This window comes from Sorghum bicolor, chromosome 7 (genome assembly GCF_000003195.3).
Source record: "Sorghum bicolor cultivar BTx623 chromosome 7, Sorghum_bicolor_NCBIv3, whole genome shotgun sequence".
NCBI lineage: Eukaryota > Viridiplantae > Streptophyta > Magnoliopsida > Poales > Poaceae > Sorghum > Sorghum bicolor.
Window position 1 is genome coordinate 2,721,956 of NC_012876.2, and position 24,208 is coordinate 2,746,163.

General features: G+C 44.8%; 3 protein-coding genes across 5 annotated transcripts; all 3 read right to left on the reverse strand.

Moving 5' to 3' along the window:
• LOC8074080 (non-specific lipid-transfer protein A) lies at positions 2,129–3,323 on the reverse strand. The gene is made up of 2 exons (XM_002444958.2): positions 2,909–3,323; positions 2,129–2,416 (listed from the first exon to the last, which is right to left on the reverse strand). Exons 1-2 carry the CDS (start codon positions 3,274–3,276, stop codon positions 2,407–2,409), a joined length of 378 nt encoding a protein of 125 aa, XP_002445003.1. The 5' UTR covers positions 3,277–3,323; the 3' UTR covers positions 2,129–2,406.
• On the reverse strand, positions 3,632–9,307 carry LOC8074081 (cytochrome P450 703A2). Of its 3 annotated transcripts, XM_002444959.2 has the most exons (4): positions 6,579–6,796; positions 6,156–6,308; positions 4,637–5,508; positions 3,632–4,512 (listed from the first exon to the last, which is right to left on the reverse strand). In XM_002444959.2, the coding sequence occupies exons 3-4, from the start codon at positions 5,483–5,485 to the stop codon at positions 3,856–3,858; spliced, it is 1,506 nt and encodes a 501-aa protein (XP_002445004.2). In that variant the 5' UTR covers positions 5,486–5,508; positions 6,156–6,308; positions 6,579–6,796; the 3' UTR covers positions 3,632–3,855. The 3 variants fall into 3 exon arrangements, 2 of the variants coding, with proteins under 2 accessions (XP_002445004.2, XP_021319871.1); XM_021464196.1 differs by having other exon boundaries at positions 4,637–6,308; XR_002454577.1 differs by lacking the exons at positions 3,632–4,512; positions 4,637–5,508 and having other exon boundaries at positions 5,571–6,308; positions 6,579–9,307.
• Positions 11,061–15,680, reverse strand: LOC8074083 (hydroxyproline O-galactosyltransferase GALT2). The gene is made up of 7 exons (XM_021465786.1): positions 14,565–15,680; positions 13,700–13,932; positions 13,309–13,599; positions 12,514–12,642; positions 12,020–12,196; positions 11,750–11,857; positions 11,061–11,668 (listed from the first exon to the last, which is right to left on the reverse strand). The coding sequence occupies exons 1-7, from the start codon at positions 15,349–15,351 to the stop codon at positions 11,462–11,464; spliced, it is 1,932 nt and encodes a 643-aa protein (XP_021321461.1). The 5' UTR covers positions 15,352–15,680; the 3' UTR covers positions 11,061–11,461.

Sequence of the window (24,208 nt, forward strand, 5' to 3'; positions counted from 1 at the left end):
ATCTAGCATGAGTTTCCAAAGTCTTCTTCTAACATCATATACTCTGATGTAATGTTTATGCAGAAATGGAGTATTCTTCTTAAGGAAGCCGATCGGGATCGTGTCAAGCAAGTGAAATACAATATTCTGATATGGATTGGAAACTTCAAACCCATGGTGTTCAGCTCTACTGATGTTTATGAAATCTAGTGGCTGGATTAGCTTTTGGTGTTTTTTCTTTTGTTTGCATCTAAGAAACTAGTGCTCCTAGTAGTGGATGTTTTGTGTCGGTGGAACTGATGGTTCCCCAACTTTGTATGCACTGCTTTCTTAAAAGCAGAGACTTTGCCTCTTTTCAAAAATATCTATTGCGACATTGAAAACATCGACTGCAACATCGAATAAGATGCAACAACAAAAAAAATCTATTGCAACATCAAAAATATATGTACTGCAACATCAATAAAATGATACTACAACTACTGCAACATCTTACTACTACATTAATTACATAAATTTTGCAAGGTTTACATATTCACCCATGCATAAATGTAGTAGCAAGGTTCAAAAATTACTAAAAGTTCACAGAGATTCATAAATCACACGGAGCCACATACTCATATACAGATACAGACCAACAATTAGAGATCTAAAAGCAACATAAGTTGTCCACAACTCCGGGCGTCCAACACATAAGGGGTTTGGAGAGGATTAGAGGAGATTGAGAATGATTTTGACTTGTAGAGGATTAATTAAAGCCCCTCCAATCCCCTTGGTTTCCGGATGAAACAAACAAGGCCTCAGGTGGTACAACGGCCAAAACCGTACACACCCATTGACGAAACACAAATTAAAGTCATTCGATATAATATTTGTGGATCATGTCATATCTCCACACAAAATCGATATTTTTGGATGTAGAGTAGTAGGGTTCATGTGGTACTCAAACTACAGGTTTCATCACATTATAGAGCACACGGTTATCATTGCTTGCTCTGTCCCAAAAACAAAGTATACGTGTAACTCTATGGGGGACTTGGGGAGGGAGACAATTATCATTATTTTCCCTTTTTTTTAACATATCATTATTTTGTGAAATGACAGTAGTCACCTTTTTGTTTAGGCATGGTGTTTGGATACCACAATTAACTGTCCATATAAGGAACTAGGTGAATCCCTGTAGGTAATATGTATCAATGGTCTGCCACAATAGGAGTTTTGCTAGCATAGCATGGTAGTAAAACTACTCCTTCCTTCCATCCAAAAAATAATGATAATCATATTCATCAGAGAACATGTCAAACTTTATAGATTTTAATTAACTAAGAATTAGCTAAACTACATGCAAGTTTAAAGCACAAAACTTACACAATAGATTTTGCGTTCAAAGAGCCTTTGAGAAGATATTGATTCTTTTAGCAGTTAACTACATGTACAAGAGAAATTAAGGGTCAAATCTACTTTGTATGACTTTTTCTCTAGTCAAATACGATTACCATTTCTGAACAGGGAAGTAATAAGGAGAGAGAAGTTTTATGTATCTTTGATAATATAGTTTGGTAAAGAAATCTAACTTAATGAAGACTAAGTTATCCATGTGGCTCACACTTCATAGTCACAAACATGTCTAGCATTTAATTATCTTCTAGGACCTAAAGAATAACTAATATTGAGTAATAATTAATAATTTAAAACGGAGAGAGAGCAGCATGGGCTGGAAATAGAGCCTTAAGGGGGGAGACAAATAAATGAATACTAAAAAATTGGTTACTGCAGACAAATAAATTTCTTTGAGACAAACTTCAAAATGGTACGAGTGCGACTTTTTCATTATATTTAGGAATGAAGAATGTAATATCTACTCCCTATGTCCCTAAATATAAAGTAACTTTTAGAGAGTTATCTTAAGTTGAACTTTAAGTTTAACCAAAGTTTATTATATGTGAGACTTTTCATCATTTTTTAAATATATCGAAGTATCAATCCTCGATCAAGTAGTTAGATTGTGCCGGATGGCTTCCGGGGCTTTAGGGCGTTCCTTTTTCTTCTTCTCGATCTTCTTCTCGGATCTCCTCAGGTGTTTATGTGTTCTTTTTCTTCTTTTGATACATTATATTATTAGATATATAAAAAAAGATCAGCTCGCACCTTAACAGCCATGCATGTTTCCATTCCCAGGCTGCTAATTAAGGCTCGCACACCTAGACCCTTATTAGAAATAGCTAGAGACGTTTACAAGAGCAACGCACAGTTCACTTGGATAAAAAGCTGCTTGCACATGTCTTATTTGTACTTCCCTCTCTTTATTACACTAGAGGCGTTTACAAGAGTAGCTAGTTCATTTCGAATGAACATGTCTTATTTGTACTTCCCCTCTCTTTATTTTTCTCCATTTTCAGGATGACTCCTCTGCATTCATGTGGTAATTCATGGAATTCTGCGTCAGGAAAAGTCAGAAACCAAAAGTAAGATAGCATTAATCAGTATAACATAGTTTCATCAAAAAAAAAAAACCAGTATAACATAGTATCATATATACTATGGCCTTGTTTAGTTCCAAAAATTTTTGCAAAACAGGTACTGTAGCACTTTCGTTTGTTTGTGACAAATATTATCTAATCATGGACTAACTAGGCTCAAAAGATTCATCTCATCAATTCCGACGAAACTATATAATTAGTTTTTATTTTTGTCTATATTTAATACTCTATGCATGCGTCTAAAGATTCGATGTGATGGGAAATCTGAAAAATTTTGCAAAATTTTTTGGGAAGTAAACAAGACCTATGGTGGTATATATGCTAGCACGCTGCTAGGAGTAATGAGGTTAATTTCGTGTATATATATATATATATATATATATATATATATATATATATATATATATATATATATATATATATATATATATATATATATATATACGCACGTGGTGCAGTCGAAGTTGAGGGTGAGCGGGAACGGCAGCGGCGCGCCGCACTGCTTGGGGAGGTCGCGGATGGCGTCGGCGTTGAGCGGCTGGTACCCCGCCGCCGCCTGCTTGACGCACTCGCACGCCTGCCGCCGCTCCGCCGTGCCGGACGGCATGCCCCTGATCCGCCTCACGCCGGCGCAGCACTCGCCGCCCGGGGCCGCCTCCTTGCCCGTCACGTACCCGACGCAGGCCCGCAGGTTCGCGTCCACGTCCGCGCAGCTCACGTCCGCCCTCGCCACCGACGACGACGCCGCCGCTACCAGGACGACCAACGCCACCGCCACCGCCACCATTATTCCGGCGCCGCCCTTCTTCATCATCATCAATCTCTCTCCCTAACTTTGCTGCTGCTCTTGTTCTTGCTGCTGTACGTGAGCTGCCTGCGATCATGGAGTTTTATAGGGGTCTCTGGGTCGGCGAAGCGGTTCAGCTTCTTGCTGGTGATGATGTTGCTCGTAATGGCTGCTTTGGGCTGGGTGATGCATTGGTACGTACGCCAAAAATGGCAGATGGATAGGGGGTTTTTTTTTGGCCATGCCGTGCATGAACGCCACGTCAGCCATTGCAACAGTTCCATGCTTGCTTCGTCGCCAGCTAGCTCATTGGATCATTAGTGTTATGTGCTACATGGCTTTTCACTAAATAATGTAAATTGAACATCTAAATATATCTGAAATGGAATAATTCAAACCAGAGAAGTTCATTAATTTCATTCATCGTTTGATATGGAACATCATGCGTGTAGTAATAGCTACAGGATCGTCTCGCTGCTTCTTTCTCTGTCACACGCCAGTTAGCCTTAACCATGGCGCGCGACGACCAAAGATGCACCGATCACCATGGATTTAGTTTGCTTGCCGCCACGACTGGGACTGGCAGGGCAGCGTGCGTCAAACTAATAATTAAGAAGCCGAGCCGCCGCCGTACAAGTGCGGCGGCAGGCGTGGCGTGGCGACGGCGACGAGCGGCGTGGCCTTGGGCATGGTCATCCCGTACACCTCCTGGGTGTCGACGTCCTCGGGGCGGAGGCCGTCGGGCGGGGACCAGTCGAAGCAGTGGAAGAGCCTGGCGAGCGCCATGAGCACCAGCGCCACGCCCAGCGGCGCGCCGGGGCACTTGCGCTTCCCGGCGCTGAACGGCAGGATCTTGAAGTCCGGCAGGTGGCTGATCTCCACCCGCGCCCCCTCCTCCGCCGGCAGGTGCCGCTCCGGCCGGAACGCGTCGACGTCGTCCCACACGCGAGGGTTCCGGCCGAGCGCGTGCGTGTTGATGAACACCCGCGTGCGCGCCGGGACGTGGTACCCCATGATCGTCGTCGGCTTCAGGGACTCGTGCGGGATCAGGAACGGCCCCGCCGGGTGCATCCGGAACGACTCCCGGACCACGCACCGGAGGTAGGGGAGGTGGGTGAGGTCCGACTCCGCCACCATCCGGTCGCGCCCGATCACCGCGTCAAGCTCCTCCTGGACACGCCGGAGCACGCGTGGGTTCTTGATCACCTCTGCCATCACCCACTCGTTGGTCACCGATGAAGTGTCCGTAGCAGCAGCAATCATGTCCTGCGTTAGTTTTGTGATGATGAACACGCATACATGCATGTGAAGGCTTCAGTTTTCAATTGATTAAAAGGAGAAGAAAAAAAACATTACTCATAATTAACTAGCTTCAACAAAAATGAATTACCTGCATCAACGCTTTGATCTCCATGTCGTCCATGTGCTCCTTGCCGTTCTCACCAGGCAAAGATAGCAGCACATCGACGAAGTCCATGTCTTCTTTGCCGTCGTCGTCATCAAGGGAGGAACGCCGAGTCTTCTTGGCCTCCCTGGCTCTCCTGTGTTCATCAATTATCTTCTGGTGGAAGTCGTCCACCTTCTTCTCGACGTCCCTCATCTTCTTCTCGCACCCATACGGGTCGACCCACCTCCAAGCTGGCAGGTAGTCCCCAAGATAGATCAGGCCGAGCAGGAAGAACAGCTCATGGGTGATGTGCATGAACTCCATCGCTTCGCCAGGGCCTGCGGACTGGATCCCAAAGTACTGCTTCCCTAGCAGCATCCTCGTGACGTTGTTCATAGAGAAGGCACCAAGAACCTCTCTGAGGTTCACGGGCTTCCCAGAGTGAGATTTAGCCCATACAAACTGACAGAGGTGCTCAGCCTCTTGAGCTCGGTGAGCAGCAAAAGACTCGAGCCGCTTGGTCGTCAGCAAGTGCTCCATACAAACTCTCCTCATCCTTTTCCAGTTAGGCCCCAGCGGAGCTAGAGCCACATCGCCACACCCATAGGCAAGATGGACAGCAGCCAGTGTCCGAGGCCGTGAAGCAAAGACCTCATCTTGCCGGATGAGTATTTCACGGATGACTTCAGGATCATCAGTGGTGATGGCATCGATGGTTCCTAGGCGAAGATAGACAAGAGGGCCATATTTGGTGCAAAATCGGGCAAAGTCTTTGTGGGGAAGCGGGCTCAACTGGAGAAGATTGCCAAAGATTGGCCATGTTGGAGGTCCAGGTGGAAGCCTTAGCCTCATGCTATTCAGCCTTCTCCAGTACACTACAACAAAGATCCATGAGCATATGAGGATGGAGAGAACAAATGGATCCATGGTTCAGAAACAGATGGCAGCTAAAGTTGAGTTGCAAATGTCGGCCTATTTATGGGATGTGTCAAGCTTCCTGGTATAAGTACAAAGTAAATTGAGCGACTGGGGTTGAAGCGAATTGGTTACAGTATTGGATTGGTCATGATTCTTGTGTTGATGTGTATGGTTAAGCATCTCACCTACCACCATGCATATAAAATCTGTCATGATCTTGACATGACTGGCACAAGTAGACTGTAGATCACTGGAAAAATGCTAAGAAAAAAAATAGAAGAGGACTAGAATAAGAAAGCTCATGAAACATGACCATTTATTCAAAGAGCAAGCTGATGTTGTGTTTCCATAATTAGGCTCTTTTCCCCACTAATCTGCAATTTGCTCAACCAAAAAAAAAAAAGAAAAACCTTGTTTACCATAGTCCTACTCCACCTGCCACATCTATAACAAAGGCACAGAATACCTATTTTTCTTGAGGAGAACATCCAGACCTCCATGAATTACTTGGAAGCTTCTATTGCTAAAAGAAAAGCCTAGTGGTCACCCAATTCACCTTGGTATGGTTGTCTCATCAAAATGAATGAATGCGCATAAAGATTACCTCACTCAGTGACTCTTCTCTATCATTGATGAGGAGAATGGATCATGCACGAAATATTCCTGAAAGCACGCAGCAGTCAACGATTTTCTTGTTGTTCAACAAGTCATAGTAGCAGATGAAATATTTGCAGAAGTATCATCAACTCTCCAGTCTCTGAAAAAGGTGCAATTAACATCAGGATTGTAATGATCTGCCATTAATCAGTTGCATTACTGAAAATTCTATCCTGAAAACAGTGAAAACAATGTTGCAATTGACATCAGGATTATATGGCACCATACTCTACTATGGGGATAAGGTTTACATCTGCCAAAACTACCTTTACAGGGATAAAAAAAAAACATTCCCATTAATCAAATACAACATCAGTTGCAGTACTGAAAATTCCATCCTGAAAACAGTGATATAAGAGGAAAGACTAACCAAAATTTGATCCAGACCACCTGGCTCTGTATTCTTCAAATCACTAATCATCTTACCAGATATTCCTCATTCTCAGTTCTTAAGTATTAAAACTGATTCTGCACTAACATACATCAACAAATTGACATCTAATCTTGGCACTAGAATTGTTTTTTTGTGAATCCAATATCCCTGTCTTATGACATGCCAGTTATCTGTAAATGGAGGTGCTCATTCTGTGTTAGTTATTTTCTGTAGTCTTATCCTGTATGATGAGGCTATACCCAGGACTCTTACTAGCCATGTTGGACAACTGTGCAACCTTTACCATCTCTTCATCTTCCTTCATCCCTGCTGAGGAGAACATGTTTGACAGGACAGTGTAAGCTGTTGCGTCGTACGGATCTATCTCAAGAAGCCTCTGCGCTGCTAATTTTGCTAAATCAAGATTAGAGTGGAGGCTACTAGAGCTAAGTAAAGCTTTCCATGCATCAGGATAATCTTTCTGGGGCATCGAATTAGTCATTTCCAGTGCTTCATTAAGGAAGCCTGCACGACCTAAAAGATCAACCATGCATGTGTAGTGGTCAGGGTTTGGTTGAATACCATAGACTGATCTCATGGATTCAAAGTAGTTATAACCATGTTGAACCAAACCAGCTCGAGCACATGCAGTCAGTATTCCCAAGAATGTCACATGGTTAGGCCTTTGGCCATCATATTGCATTCTGTTAAAAAGTTTGAACGCATCTTCAGCCAAGCCATGTTGTGCAAATGCTGTAATCATAGAATTAGTGGCAATAAGGCTTGGATGGCTAATGCATGAGAAAACACGATGAGCCTCAGCCAACCTACCACATTTCGCATACATTGTCACCAAAGAAGCATGAACAGCTGAGTCAAATATCCATCCCATGTTGACTGCATAAGCATGAGCTTGCAATCCCTGGTTCAGCATAGCCAGGCTAGCCAAAGCACTCAGCAAACAACTAAAAGCAACAGTATTAGGTCTGCATCCTTCTTGTGACATCTGACAAAACCAACGCACCGCACTCACATAGTTTCCATTTGCAACAAGACTAGACATAACTGCAGCCCAGGCAATCTCATCTTTTACAGGCATTTGCTCAAAGAGTTCAACAGACTCTCTCATCCAACCCCTATTAGCAAACCCAACCACCATTGATGTCCAAGAAATAGCATCCTTCTCTGGCATCAACTTGAACAGCACATGAGCATCTTCAATCATGTCATTCTGAACATAACCAGTGATCAATGAGTTCCACGATACAATGTCTTTCTGATTCATGAAAGAAAAAAGGCTTCTAGCATCAGCCATCGAGCCAAATCGAGAATACATTATTATCAGCGAATCACCCAAAAATATATCCTCTGCAAACCCCATTCTTATCATCAAGCAGTGAACCTGGCTCCCTTCGTCGACAAGACTGGCCTGAGCACAACCATCTAGCACAACCGAGAGTGTAATCATATTAACCTGAACACCTTCCCTTCTCATGTCCAGGAACAGCAAGAGACCATCTCTGTACATCCCGTGTTTCACATATCCTCGGATCATCGAGGTCCAGGACACCACATTCCTCTCCGGCATTGCCTCAAACAGCCTCCTGGCCTCGGACACAGTCCCATACTTGCATAGCCCATCAACCATAGCACTCCAAGAAATAACGTCCCTCGCCGCCATTCCGTCGAACACCCTCAGCGCCATGCCAAGCTCCCCGCCCCTGAGGTACCCCCAAATCATCGCGTTGGACCCCACGGGGTCCCTCCACCGCGGCGGCATCTCCCAATACACCGCCTGTGCCTCCCGCAGCATGCCCGCCCTGGCGAGGCCCGTTATGATGGCGCCGTAGGACACGGCGTTCTTGGCGGGCGCCTTGCAGAAGAGCGCGTGCGCAGCCGCGGGCCGCCCCGCGCGGAGGTAGAGGGAGACCAGCGCGTTCCAGGAGGCGGCGTTGCGGAGGGGCATGTCGTCGAAGACGAAGCGCGCGGAGGCGAGGTTGCCGACGTCGGCGTAGGCGGTGAGGAGCGCCGTCCAGGAGATGACGTCGCGGTGGGGCATCCGGTCGAACAGCTGCTGCGCGTCCTGGATGCGGCCGCGGCGGCCGTAGGAGGTGAGCAGAGCGTTGAGGTGGGCCCTGTTGGGGAGGGCCCGAACCGGCGGGGGCAGGAGATGCTGCTGGCATGGGATACGGTACGGAACGCCCGCGCCGGCCAGGGCGGCCATGGCCGGAGCTCTTGGTAACCGCAGCGCGGCCATTGCCGCCAACCGCCGTTGGCAGGGCTCCAGCGAGCCCTGAGACGGGTTTTGTCTGTCTGACGCTAACGAATGGCGCCGTCAATATTTCAAAACTATATTTGCTTAATTAATTGCTTTCATTTAACTACACGACATTCAGAGAGATCAAATTATTCAAATCACTTCATCATTGCTTGCCTACAAAGAGTTCGAAATCATCTTATATTGTGATGAGGCAGTTCATCTCTCTCTATAACCGTTTTAGAGCATCTCCAAAAGTTATGCAATTAGATTTTGCATTCTTGAAATTTATCAAAAACTTTAAAAATTACTCTCCAACAGTTTTGCATTTAACTTATGCATTTTGGCAAACTTAGCATTTGATGGATCAAATTTGACATTTTTTACATAGACACAATGGCTTGGCAATTTTGATATTCTGAGAATCTTGGACTCCTTGTCGTGCCCGTAGTCCCCACGTCACGGTAGTTTCCCGCGAGACGACTCCTCCCGGCGCACGACTCTTTTCTTTCCCCCGCGCGTTGCCTCCTTTCTTCGCGCGGGGATGAAGGAGATCCATCGCCGCCTCCTTTTCTTGCAGCGACGCGAGGCTAGGAGATCCATCGCCGCCTCCTCTCCTTCCTTCACGCGACGCTACGCTAGCTAGGAGATCCATCGCCACCTCGTTTTGTTGCAGCGACGCGAGGCTAGGAAGCCTTGGGACCTGGATGCCGCGGTGCACCCTAGGATTGTTGTCTCGATCGGATCTCGATGACCTGGACCAAGCGGCGACATGGACTTGCGGGATGAACACGGCCGTGCGACGCGCGAGAGAATTGGCGGCGACAGGCGAAGGAATTGCGCGTGACGGGTGAAGGAATTGCGCGCGAAAAAGAAAGCGCCCGCACGACGCGCGAGAGAATTTCCCGCGAAGATGAAAGATTTCCGGACAAAAATAGTTGGGTCCGCTATTTTGGGAAATGCTAAGTCAAAAATGCCAAACACTTGGAGATGAACTTATTTTTTCTTTGGCAAAACATTTAGGAACTTGGTAAACTCCAACAAATGGCAAATTCCAATTGCATAACTGTCGGTGTCTTTGTAAATACTCTCTCCGTCCGAAGTTACGAGATGCCTGTATAATGACTTCTATTTTGAGAGTGTCATTTCAATGTTTCAAAAATGATAGTCTCGGAACTGGGCCTTGTTTAGTTTCAAAAAAAATTGCAAAATAGGAATAGTAACATTTTCTTTTGTATTTGACAAATATTGTCCAATTATGGACTAATTAGGCTCAAAAGATTCGTCTCGTCAATTCCGACCAAACTGTGCAATTAGTTTTTATTTTATCTATATTTAATACTCCATGCATACGTCTAAAGATTCGATGTGATGGGAAATTGCAAAAATTTTGCAAAATTTTTGGGAACTAAACAAGGTCATTTCAATGTTTCAAAAATGATAGTCTAGTGTGTGCGTGTGTGGTGTGACTTAGGGATGAAAACGGATCGGATACGGATGGATATCATATTTGTTTTTATATTTCTGGTCGGATTCGGATTCGAATACGGATAATGTCAACCATGTGTCGGATAAGATAGGATTATATGTCGACATCATAAATATACGATTTAAGTATTCGGATACGGTATCGGATGTTGAATATTCAGACTCGGATACGGACAGATATGAACCCCTTTAAACGAATTCGGTCTCGAATACGTTCGGAAAATATCCGTACCATTTTCATCCCTGTGTGTAAGTTAGGGTGTGAATTCAGATACAACAACTTGTATTTGAAGGTTGAGGTAATAAAAAAAATACAAGGACGCAATTCTAGCTTTCTACCAATTCAATCTATCTCTACTTTAACCAAATATATCAAAAAGCAATATTACTTATTGTACCAAATATTAATTATAATTAGATTCAAGACGTGATACACTTTTATAGTTTATGAATTTAGAGCCATAAATTGTAATAATATTCACTGTAAATTTAGCTAAAGTCAAGAAAGTTTGACTCAATCAAAACCCAGAATTACATCTTTTTTAGATGACTAGTAGTATGCGAAGCATTATTTCCTTTTTTTTCCCCCAAGATCCTGTAAGAAACAAACTGTTTCATGTGACATTCCTGGAAATTTTCCATCAAAAGAATATGTATGCTTAGCTGATTACAACGAAAATTTTGTTTCCCGATCCTGCCATAAGATTTTTAAACTAAAGTCAAGACAAAGTGGCTGAAATAAAGCAATCAGGAGACTGCAAAGAGCAGGAAACATTTTGTCTAGTTATAACTTGTATAAGAGAAGAACGAAGACGTACATCTGATCTGGACATTCTAATCTGGCCTACTACATCAAAATTGGATCAATTACAAGAACAAGGACGCCAACGCCACAGTTGGACCAATAAAGATCGTGTAAAAACACTAACCAACTGGTTGGAGCTTCCTAAATCTTTCTAACGCACACCCATTCATTTAGCTCATATTGAGCCAGCAATGGAGGAGCAACAACACCTACACTATCGATGTCGATCCGGTGATCGGATCAAAAAGGAGAATACCAGCCAACCAAACTAAACATGGCTGGGGTATGATGAAGAGAGGACAAAGTCCAGCAATCCTTCGCTTCGCTTAGCTATCTGTAGTTACAGCAGGATGGCTGACCACGGATCAACTTATCCCACAAGCACAGCATCTGCCTAGGTGACTGATAGTGGGCTGTGTAGTAGTTGAACACGCAACCATACTGGCAGAAGTTCCAGCTGTGGGAATATTGGACAGGCTTTGTTGCATTGAATTTCTCAACCCATAGACCCATACTTACATCTTCCATCTTAAACAGCTGCAAGACAGACCGATTTGTACATCAGCAATTCAAGTTTAGGTGAAAAGTAATCTGGAGAAGGAACCAGCACAAACTCACTCTTAAACTCTGATTGGCATGCTGTGACACGATGAATTTTGCTATGTCACCGGAAATCACATAGCCTGGTCCATTTGCATATGGTGGGTAGATATCCTCAGGCCACTCCTGTGGTAATTTATTGATAGGAGTCAGGACAGAAAATGAAGAAAACAAGGTATGTGATGGTGACAAAAGATGGGCCACAATCTACACAGATGAACTTTAGTAGGAAATGAGGGGCATATGTTGCCAATGTTGGAAACTCCTGCAGTGAAATGAGGAGATTACCTCGCCTGTAACTGCCCATTTTCCAGTTCTCAGTGGTCTATGCAAGAGGTTAAGGTTCCCCATATATAATGGTTTGTCACCATTATTATTCAACTTGATGTGTCTCAGAACCATATCTACTCTCACAAATGTATCATCGTCGCATTTCATGATGTTTGCAGCAGTCAAGTTCTGGACCTGTAAGGTCATAAAGAGCAACAGACATCATGTTTGTGATTAGTTGATACAGGGTGCTTATTATTGACTGACAGGTTTTGGATGGCAACTAAAAGTTCTAGTGACTTTCATGATTTGCATAGTCCATTAGCCTATGTTAGAGCCTTCGAGGGCTTAACTTCTCCTACAAGTAACTTGTCAAAACAGTAACAATTATTGAGCATAGATAGAAACAGTTTATAAGCCATTGCAAGTTCGCTTTAGTTAACATTGACAAACAATACAAATGCAAGAAGTGAAACAGCAACTTAGCATGATAATGGCACAAAGTGTCTTACCCCATACTCACAGATAGCAATTGTCTTAAGAACAACCAGCTCATAGCGATCTATAAATGGCAAAATGACAATGTCTCCAAAGTATTCTGCTTCTTTCTTCAGCATTACATTGACCTCTTTCCTTGAATTCTGCAAACACAATTTTATCATGAAGAAGCAAATAGCATTTATTATTCCCTAAAGCACATTTATATTTTCTCTAAGCAAAAGGTAAGCCAGTAATATTTCCAACCATTGGCTTGGAGTACACAAATTTTCATTAAAAAACTGAGAATTTGACACCAGATGATGATAGTCAGTTTGATATTTCACAAAGTACAATAAATGGTGAGGCAGTAAGGATGGAAAACTGGCGAGTAGACAAGTAGCTATACCACAAAATTTAAGTTTTAAGATGATTGCATTTGAAGCATGGTGATTAAAAGTGGGTGGGTGGCAGAGACAGTCCTGAGTCCTCAACATTTATGCAATTTCTCAATTCTCACACCAAGCTGTTGCAGTCATACAATTGATAATATGTACTTTCAACGCTACATGCCATGTGCATTTTACTAGGCATAGAATTAAATACAGATTGCAAGTTATACTGCATAGACCTGAGGATGCATTTTGATCTAGCACAAATCACATCCAGAAATAACAGGGCTACCGCACCTTCATAAGGCATGACTAATCGTTAACGGTATTTAGGTGTATACTTAAGCATAAATATCGACAACTTGAATTTGTGTTAGCATGCCAGGACTAAAATGTTTACATACAAATACTATCTATTTGGATGGCTAATTTGCTTACCAGGGCAACAAAGAATCGAGCCACTGCTTCAGAAGACTTAATTTCTGGAGTCTGCATCCATGTTTTTCTCACAGCCATGCGCTCAGCGAAGTGATTTGATGCAGACAATATTCCAATGAAAAGGGAAACAGGACCTTTTGGTAGTGGCCGAGACCTCCACTTTTCTGACATCTCAAGGACTTGTCGAAGAGAAAAACTAGGATGGGACATAGGAAGAGCAGTGGCGTAAACTGAATGTACATCTACATCACCCTTAACAAATAATCCCGTTGCATCTTCAAGAGTGAACCCCTGAAAATAATCACCTGGTGCCCCTAAGTGTCTACTCTAGATATCATAACAAAAATAAATTTTAAAAGGAACAGCGGATAAACATGTCTTAAGAACATACTGGTCGATAAGGAAAAGATGTCACATGTCGACCACCAACGTAAATGTGGAAACCTTCAACTCCAGCTTGTATAGTCAAAACAAATAGCCTCTCCTCTACAAAGGGGAATGGCCATGTTATTGCAGGTTTCTTTGCACGCCCTATGAATCTCTTCAACCATGAAGTTGTCTTCGACTCCTTGGTGTCAACAATGTCATTGCGTATCCATTTCTCACATTTGGGGAATCCATCAACTGTTGGGGGCGGAAAATGAAATTGTAGGTTTCAGCCAAATATGCTAGTGTCACAAAATAAACAACAGAGGGAGCACTTTTTGTGTTTTTTTTTTCTGGACAGAGGAAGGGAATGTTATAAGTGATAAAGGCTATGACAATTTGAAGTTGGTGGCCATTCGGTCTAACAATTATGTAACAACTGTAACAGTTATAACAGAAGACAGTTATCTAACAATTATGTAACAGGAACATGAGGTAAAAATTGCAAAGATGTGAACGTGCAGAGAATTGTTGATAGTTTGCTATCTACTGCTATGCATTGAGACCATCCGTAGTAGCCACAGCCCATAAATGTTATCTCAGTAGGAGCTAATTTCAGGGAAAGGGGCAATTGTAACAAAACTGTGACTTCGAATTCCCAGTGAGTACTACCAATTCTGTCAGTAAGAAGCTGTTGCTTTAGTTGAACAGAAGTCATTGCAAACCATCTAGTGGTATTTCAAACAGAAACATGGCACTAGGTGTGCCTATCAAATCATCCTAAAATGGGCTGCTGGTATTGACTCCAAGTTACTCTTACTAAAACATATAATAGAATTGCCGAAGAAGAATAAGTAATACTAAGAATGAAGCAACAAGAGACCGAGGACCTTTGTCGTCGTTGTCGCCGGGTGGTGTGCCATCACAGCGCTGCGCGGCGCCCCACTGCATCCTGTAGCAGGTGTTGTGCTCGAGGATAGGGTGCTGGCTCCAATCCCCCCTGAGCCTGGGGTTGAGGTGGAGTATCCTGGGCGGGTCCTCGCCATCGACGGCGCGCAGGCCCTGGAGCTCGACCACGAACTGGGACACCATGACGGTGCCGTCCCCCTGCCTCATCCTCGCGAGCTGCGGCACGTACTCCCTGTGCGCGGCGCGCGGGGTGCCGACGACGGTGACGGAGGAGCCCGCCGCGAGGCCGCAGGGGAGGAAGACGACCCGGCCCCGCGCGCGCTGCGAGACAGCGGAGGGGCACTTGGCGGAGTCGGAGGCGCGGGAGGTGGCGGCGGCCAGCAGCGCCCAGGGGTCCCCCGCGAAGGCGGCCGCGTCCTCCCAAGCCGTGAGGCCGAGCGCCCAGGCGTCGTCGGCCATGCGGTCGAGCGCGGAGCGGTTGCGTGACGCGAGGTCGGGCAGGGACACGCGGTCGTAGCGGTGCCAGAAGGGGCGGACCGGGAACGGGGAGGTGGCGTCGTCGTCGGAGGAGGAGACGAAGGTGGGGGAGGGTAGGTGGTCGGAGGAGGACGGCGAGGAGAAGGCGGAGGCGGCGGCGGCGGCGGGGTCGCCCGCGGCGAGGTCGGCGGCGGCCAGGTCCAGCACGCGGCGGAACTTGAGGGAGATGAGGAGGAGGTAGGCCGCCGCCAGCGCTAGAATCAGGTGCGACGGCCGCACCCGCCGCGCCATTTGCCTGCTGCCACCTCCCCCCTCTCGGGAGCGGGAGCGGAAGCGGCCGCGGTGCCCCCTCCCGCCCTCTCGGCGCCCCCACCCCCACGCTCCGACGACGGCGGCGGTTAGGCGGGATTGGGGGAAGCGGGACGGGAGGGAGGCGCGTGGGCCGGATCTAGCCTCGGCGGGCGCCTGGGGGCTGGCTGGGGCGTGGGGGTCCCGGCCGGATCGGAGGCGGTGGTGGAATGGAAATGGTGGTGGTGGATGCGTGCGCCGTGCGGGGGTGGCCGCGGGCACAGGCCGCACAGGGCAGGAAATGGAGGGAGAGTGGGAGAGGGAGACGGACAGGCGGAGGGCGGAGGCGTCCAGGCGTTGCGTCAATGCGACCGATTGGCTCGCTCGGTCGAGCCAGGTTGGGTTGGGTTGGGTCCCCCGCGGGTGCGATGTCTCGACTGGCTGGCTACTGGGCCAGCCAAGTGTCTGGGTGTGGCGCCACGTCGGATGGAGCCAAGGCCACGACGGAGCTGGCAAGGACACGGAGACCTCGGCTTGCTCTCCTCCTCCTTGTCGGACGGATGGAGTGATTTCATTGCCGATGAGAATTGGGTATGTTAGCAGGTTTTTTAAAGCTTCGAGTTCGTAGAGTAAATGGAGAAGTGATTTTTTTTTTCTAATCTCTACCGAAATTAGTTGTTATTCCGAGTATTTGTCTGGTTGGAAATCACTACTACAAAAAAAATATTTACCGCGACCTTTTGAAAACATCCTTCGAGGCGGGCAGCATTTTCAACCGCTTCGGTTAATGCCTGGATTAACCGAGGCGGTCATTTTTCATTAACCGGAGCGGTTAAAAATAACCGTCTCGTAAAATCTATTAACCGAGACGGGCAACATAACAGAACCGCCTTGGTTAATGTCTATTAACCGAGGCGATTTTTCTAACACAACCGTCTCCGTTAATATATTAACCGATGCGTCTTTTATAAGGCCCGTCTCGAAAAAGAATGAGCCCCAACTGGCCCATGCGAGGCCCGGTAACCATCTACAATATAAATATATGAATTTAGGGTTGCAGTCACTCATTTCACATCCTCTTCCTCTCCTCAGGACCCAGAGTCGTGCCTCTCCCATTCGTAGCACCCCGAGCACCCACTCCCCTATCCCTGCCCTCCCCACCCGAGTCTCTCCCACCCAAGCACCCCCTCCCCTCCCACCGGCAGCCCCTTCGCAGAAGAGCAATCATCCCCTCTCCCCTCTCGTCGGGGCCTCCCTCTCTCTCAACAACAGTGGGCGCGGCGAGCTGGTGGCCTGGCGACGCGGCGGTCCAACTGCGACACGACACGGCACGATGACGCGGCGGCTCGGCTGCGACACGACGCGACGCGACGACCTGGTGGCTCGGCGGCACGACAGCCTAGCGAGCTCGAGCACGGCGCCCTCCCCATGGCCCTCGAGCGCCCTAGCGGCGTGTTCGGCCAGGATCCAGTGGGCAGGACCCCTCCGGCGGCGCATCCAGTGAGATGGGGAGGAGGGCGCTGATGGTGTCCGGTGGGGAGGAGATGAGGGGCGCAGATCCAGTGGCGTCATCCACGGTGGATTCGGCGGCTAGTTGCAGGCACCTGCGAGCGATGAATCATGGATGGGCTCGGCGGGCCCGTGGATGGGCTCGCCGAGCCTGTCCATGGATTTTTTTTATATTTTTTGTCAAATTAACCGTGGCGGGCAGCAAAATGCCTCAGAAAATACCTCATTTACAGTGACCTTTCATTCGAGGCGTTTTCGTTGCCCGCCTCAGTTAATCCAAAATGTCCGTCTTGGAAAAGATTTTACGTAGTAGTGAATGATTCTCTTTGGGAAAAAAATTGAAGCTAGAACTCTTTCAAACAACCCCAAAGTATCAAACGAAGTGAAGCGGAGGTTTATCTAAGAGTATTTTAGGGGGTGGGTGTGATGATAACAAGAGTAGCTGGTTTAGTTTGGTGAATATGGATAGCGTTAGTGATAACTAATTGCGAGGTGCAGTGGTTTTTGTTTTTTATCATTTCATCTTCTAAATGTCTTGGGCAAAGAGCTTATTTCTCTGTTTAAATAGTCACTTATTTTTTTCTCTCGTCTCCAGTAGTACTACCTAAAATAGACTACCTATTTTATATATTGCCCCTCGATGATCTTCATTTCTCCTCTAAAATTTAACCAAAAGTATTTGAATCGCAAATAAAACTCGTAGTTCAAACATAATTAATCAAAGTAGCATATTACAAAGTTCAAATAAATTACGATGACATCTTTGGTCAACCATAGATAATCAAACAAATTCACATACAACAGTATAATCAAACAAATCTAAATCTCACTAGGATGCACCATGACGTACCCACAGATGTTTCATCAAATCATCACGAAGTTGCTTATAAATTGTCCGGTCTTGAATCTCATTATGTATACACAAGAACTCACTCAAAACAAGTGGGTGCGATGATAATCCTCCGGCCTCAACACCTCATCGCCATCTTGATCATAGTCAAAATCCTCTTCCTCAGCCTCCTTCTCATCTTCTATGATCATGTTGTGCAAAATAATAGCAGCGGTGGTTTCCTTGCCCGATATCCTACAAGGTCCTCTCACCATGGCAAACCTAGAGTGAAGAACACCAAATGCTCTCTCTACACCCTTCCTCACAGATTCTTGTGCTTGTGTGAAGTGAAATTTTTTGTTGCCTTGCGGGTTTTGAAAACTCTTCATAAAAGTAGCCCATGAAGGATAAATGTCATCAGCTAGGTAGTACCCCATAGTGTATTTGTCGCCATTCACAAAGTACTCAACAGGAGGAGAAGTTCCAGATTTTAACCTTTGGAAGACCGGTGATCGTTGCAATACATTGATGTCGTTGATTGAGCCCGGTTGTCCAAAAAAGGAGTGCCAAATCCACAAATCTTGAGAAGCCACGACTTCAAGGATACATACAATCTATGCAACCCAACATGTTTGCCCATCATCTCCTTATATTTGAGGCAAAAAGCTTCATTGTGTCATCAACATTTGGAGGTCTCAAGTACTGATCTCTAAAGACATCTACTACAGCTGTAACGAAATGCTTGAAGGCCTCAATCATTGTGCTTTCTGCCTGCTACCTCATCCATTGAATCAGCTGGTACATCATATGCAAGTATACGGATTGCACCCACCACCTTCTGCAATGCAGTGGCACCAAGTAGACCTACAACATCTAGCCTTTGCATGAAATAGTCATCGTGAGTTTCGACTAAGGATGGCAACGGAGTGGATTCGAATCGGGTGAAGTCTCTGTATAGAACTCAAAAACCGAAATCAAAACCCAAAACCACATCAAACACCGATTCGAGTGATAATCCGTCCCCAAAACCAAACTTGCGGATACCCGAAACCCGAATAGACACCCGAAACCCGCTTTCTATGACAACATAGCAATAGCAATACAGATTTTCTATAAACATATACATGATATTTATACACATATTTACATGTATAAACAAGAGGCAATAAAAAATAAATATTTTAATGAGTTAACTTAGAATAAATTTCATAATCTAAGTAAACAAGTTCTTATTAACATATTATAAAATATGAAATTTAATTCTAATGGTTTATTTCGGATATCCGTTGGATACCCACGGGTGGAAAACCAAACCTGAAACCAAACCCGATAGATTTCGGGCCTCGAAACCGAAAATCGTGGGTGAAAAATCATCCCCAAAACCAAACCTACGAGAACCAAAACCCGCGGATATCCGACCCAAAACCGTCCCACTGCCATCCTTAGCTTCGACACCTTCAATAATCCGCAAAAACATATTTCTTGACATCTGAAACCTTCTTTTGAAAAATTTGTCATTGTACACCGGTACATCTACAAAATAGTTGGCAACAAGTCTCAATTTGCCACCATGTATGTCTTTGTAAACCACCTCACGTCCATGGACTGATCCACGTTGCCTCTTCTTCCTTTCTCTCCTCTTCCTCATCAATTGCAATCAAGCTCAAGATAAGAGCATCATCGGACTCATCATTGAACTGATCCATGCCGTAGGGATGTCACCACTACCGTGCTGCCCTCAATCTATTCGTCGACCATAGCCGGACACTACCACCATCGGACCGGTGCCGCCACCATCTTCACCATCACCGAGAGGACGTCCACTTCGCCATCGCCACCGAGCTCTCCATCAACCAACCTCACCACCATCGACATGGCCTCCTCCTTCACCAACCATGACGGTCTACCCCTCTGCCCCCCTCTCTCCCTCTCCCTCTCTTTCTGTCTCGGCTAGATCCAGGTTTACATGTTTATCACAATTAGAAAAGAACTAACCCACAGATCTAAATCTAGTTGATCCAAAGGGTTCTAACAAACCGGAAAGCGCAAAGGGTCAGACTGACAAAACCCTTCTAAAATTTGATGCTCCGCTAGAAAAAATCTTGAAGCGAGCTGAGCAGATAGAAGTACTTCAAGTGTAGAACGAGCTCACCGAGATTTGTGCCACTCCATAATATATGAGCCTCCAATCAACAAGATTGAAGATAGCCGATTTAGGATTACCAAAACTTTACAAGTTTCCTTCAACGTTGGAAAACGAATCACATGGGGGTGTTTGAGACTGCTCCACTCTGTGTTTTTTAGCGAAACGGTTTTAGCTCCATATCTTTGTTCGAGAAAAAAGGTAGAGTTGTAAGAGCACATAAAGAAGTGCTCCATAAACTCCTATTTTTTATAGAGCTATTTCACAATGAAATTTGTAAAGCAGTTTCAAACACCCTATAAAATAGCTTATGACGCCAATGTCTTAGAGAATGCTTCGACGGTCTGGCTGGTAGGGAGCACAATGCGTGCAATCAAAAATTCTAGTATATAGGTTGAAATGTGTGGGCGTGGTGGCACGTGTTGTATCGAGGCATATAAGCTGAGCCGATTCCCCTGTTTGGTTTCAGGTGATTTTTTTATCACCCATCATATCTAATGTTTGAACACACGCATGAAGTACAAAATATATACTATTTGCAAAACTAAAACAACAGCTAGAGAATAATTTACGAGACGAATCTTTTAAGCCCAATTAGTCTATAATTGGACACTAATTGTCAATAAAACGAAAATGCTACCATGCATGTTAAATTTTATCACCCCCAACCAAAATGCTAACATGTTCAGTACGTGTACATTTGGTTTACCAATTTCGCTCACTCATAAAGAATGTAAACGCTTAGATAGCATATTGTTTGAACGCATCAATACAGAGTAACATACCTTACCGGCGTCCCTCAGGATCCACTTCATCGTCAGCTTCTTGGGGCTCGGGCAGGGGTGGGGGCTTGGGCCTCTCGTGCAGATGCGGGATCTCAGGCTTGGGCATCTCATATTGGGTGAGCTCACCACCACGGCTGAGGGAGCTGCTTGGCATGGGACTCCCTGCTGCACCTCAGCACGGCCGCGTACAGCAGCAGCTTGTCCACCCACACGTTGAAGATCATGAGGTTCAGCATCGGCATCACTTGCCGCCGCCGCCGCCGCCGCCTTTTGAACGCGGTCAGCTGCTGCTCCTGCTCCTCCTCCCCGTGCGCGTCGGCGCCGGAGAGGGGATAGGAGGTTACCGAGGGCGTTCGTCGCGGCTATATATCTCGGCGAACTGGTACATGATGGCCCCCAGCGCCCACGGCCGACGCCGAGCGCCGCCGTGTCACGGACAGCAGGAGACCCAGGAGAGGGCGTGTACACCGCTAACTAAACTCACGAGGACAGAGATCCCAACAAGCCCCCAGACACGGCGGCGCTTGGCGTCCGGCAGCCTGTGTGGATCCTCCAGTGGGCGCTGATCGAGGGCCATCCCCTTGGACACCAGTTGGCCGAGATCGCCGCGACGAGCGCCTGCAGATACCGCGGCGACAACAGCAGCCAGCAGGCTTCTGTTCGCAGCGTCGGCCATCGTCTTCGAGAGCGCCGCCGTGACCATATCCGTACGTGTATCATACCCGCATTCTAATTTGCCCTTACCCATACCCGTGCCCGTGGTACCCGTACCCACCACAATCACCGGTATATGGGATGCCCATGTCCTTATTTGGCCTTGTTTACTTCCCAAGAAATTTTGCAAAATTTTTCAGATTTCCCGTCACATCGAATCTTTAGACACATGCATGAAGTATTAAATATAGACAAAAATAAAAACTAATTGCACAGTTTGGTCGAAATTGGCGAGACGAATCTTTTGAGCCTAGTTAGTCCATGATTGGACAATATTTGTCAAATACAAACGAAAGAGCTACAGTGTCGATTTTGTAAAATATTTTGGAACTAAACAAGGCCTTTGTAGAAGATGATGAATCTGAGGTGCCCGAGCCTTTACCACCACAATATAAACATGAGGAAGCCCAAGTATCTCAGATACCCATACAAGAGGATGATGAAGAGGTGGATACTGGTGGTGGTGGGGATGCTAAAGATTCTAAGATGCTCATAAGGAATGTGACACTATATTGATGCGTTGAAACGGGAATCCAGACTTTGTTTGTACAAGATGACAATAAAGCACATATATGTTGTTAAAGCAGCAGGATTTGGGCAACCTTCAGCCAAATAAAAAATAGAAAAAAGTTAGATTTTCTGTTTTATGATTTTTTTGTCATTTACTAAGATTTTTAAAGATTCAGCCAAATAAAAAAAAAGAAAAAGACAAAACTTTCATAGCAAAAACTTTGTACTAAAGCATACCATACTATATGTTCATCAATACTATATGGTCACGGTTCATGCATACTGCATGCATGCAAATCGAACGGACCCAGACCCATTATCCGTTTAGAGAAGATTCCCACTATGATTAGTTGGTTAGGGTGTCTGCAATGGTGTTAGCTAGATAGCTATGTGATAATGGTGTTAGCTAGATAGCTATGTGAGGTAGAGGTGAAAGACAAAAGCAAACACTATTTTATATATTTTTATTTTTTATGTATTATTAGACTTACATATTACTTTTACAAATTATTGTACTGTATGAAATAGATCAGCTATTTAGTCTTCGCTAATGACTACTCTCTCCTGCTTTTTTACTGTCCACGCGTTATAATAGCTTGTTGGTAGAACGCAGACATACAAGGTTGTTGGTATATATCAGTTAAAAGTTAACATACACGGTTGGAAGCCACTCCTCTCCCTAACGCAAGCTCATTGGTTCTACTCTCCGTCATCTTTTCTCTGACTATGGTCCCTCAAAACTTGAAAAAGCATGGGACAGAGCCTTTATCTTTTTTTGTTCTCCATCGCGTGACTGCTCCTTTTGTCAGGTGAAGCTGCGGTCTCCTCTATGGACAGCCACCATCGACCATGCATGTTGCATTGGGCTTGGGCATGTCCTCCTACGTAGTGCGTATGTTGTTGGTAACCATAAATTTTTGCGAAACAATGGCGGTGTGAGGAGGGGACCGCACCTTATGACATGTATAGGAGTAATAATTAGTGTTAACGACTGCTTCACTGTCTGTTTTTTTTTTAGAAAAAGTTCAAATTACTCCCCTCAAAATTGGTATATGTCTAAATTACCCTTTAAACTTACAATTGGTTCAATTTACTTTCTCCAACTATTTCAGTTGGTCTAATTTACCTCTTAACATGATTTGTTATTTCAGTTTTTTCACGCATTAGTTCAGTTTTAATATCACCTTTTATGATATAATAAAGAACATCATAAGTTATGCTAGAAAGAATATATCTTAACTTTTTACCAAAATTTTGATAGCTTAGGAATTTAACAAATAAATTAACAGTAGGGATACAATATCTTATAAAATATAATGATGAAAATTCATAATGTATTTTTCTAACACAAAATATTATGTCCTCTATTACCTCATAAAATTTGAAACTAAAATTTAATTTGTACATAGCGAAACAAAAAAGAAAAATCTTTTTAAGGTGTTAGTTGGGCCAATTTAAATAGTTGGAGGGAGTAAATTGAACCAAATGTTAGTTTGGGAGGTTATTTGGACATATAGGCCAAACTTAGAGGAATTAATATAGACTTTTTCCCTTTTTTTTAAATAATAATCGAGAGTGTGATGCGCACTACCTCTACCTCTGGCTGCCTAGCCCTAAAACCAGCCAGTTGGTTACATGATTGATGACGGCAATGATAATTAACGGTTAGAAAGCCTTCAATAGTGCGCTGCTTTTACATATTCGATGGAACATTATATATTTGCGTCATGCGGTCCTCTTTAGTGGAGCTCCCGTCAGTTTCCAATCGAGATTCCAGCTTTGTTTGACACGGCTCAACTTCTCTAGTGTAGTTGTTTTTTTCGAGAAAAAAATTATGAGCAATTTTCTAGATAAAGCCGAGTTGTTTTAAAAAGTTATTTTTGGCAAAAACAACTTCAACAACAACTTTATGTATGGACGAAAACAAAAATAGGGGAGAGAGTTAGGATAAACTACTTTTTTCAGCTTTATCTCAATTCATGTCTTTGCGAAAGAAGAAAAAAAAAAACTTCACCCATGAAGCCGACTCGTTTCCCATCCTCAAACCAACGCAGCGTAGCACACCCACCATGCTAGTATATTTTGAAGTTTAACGATATATAGCTTCCGGGAGCAATTAGCTTTTGAGAGGTTCAAAATCTTCAAGAAAACCGAAACAAATACGCCCCAGATACATTTTATAAAATTAACAACCACATTTGTATGCTTGTTCCATCCTAGAAAGAGTGACGTATTGGCTTTGTCTTGAGTCAAACTACATCATCTCATACCAGTGACCCATGCATGACATATGAGATGCGAAGCAATATAATCCACAAACATACGATACGATATAGGGTGTTACCTCGGTCGTTATATCTTTTACATAAC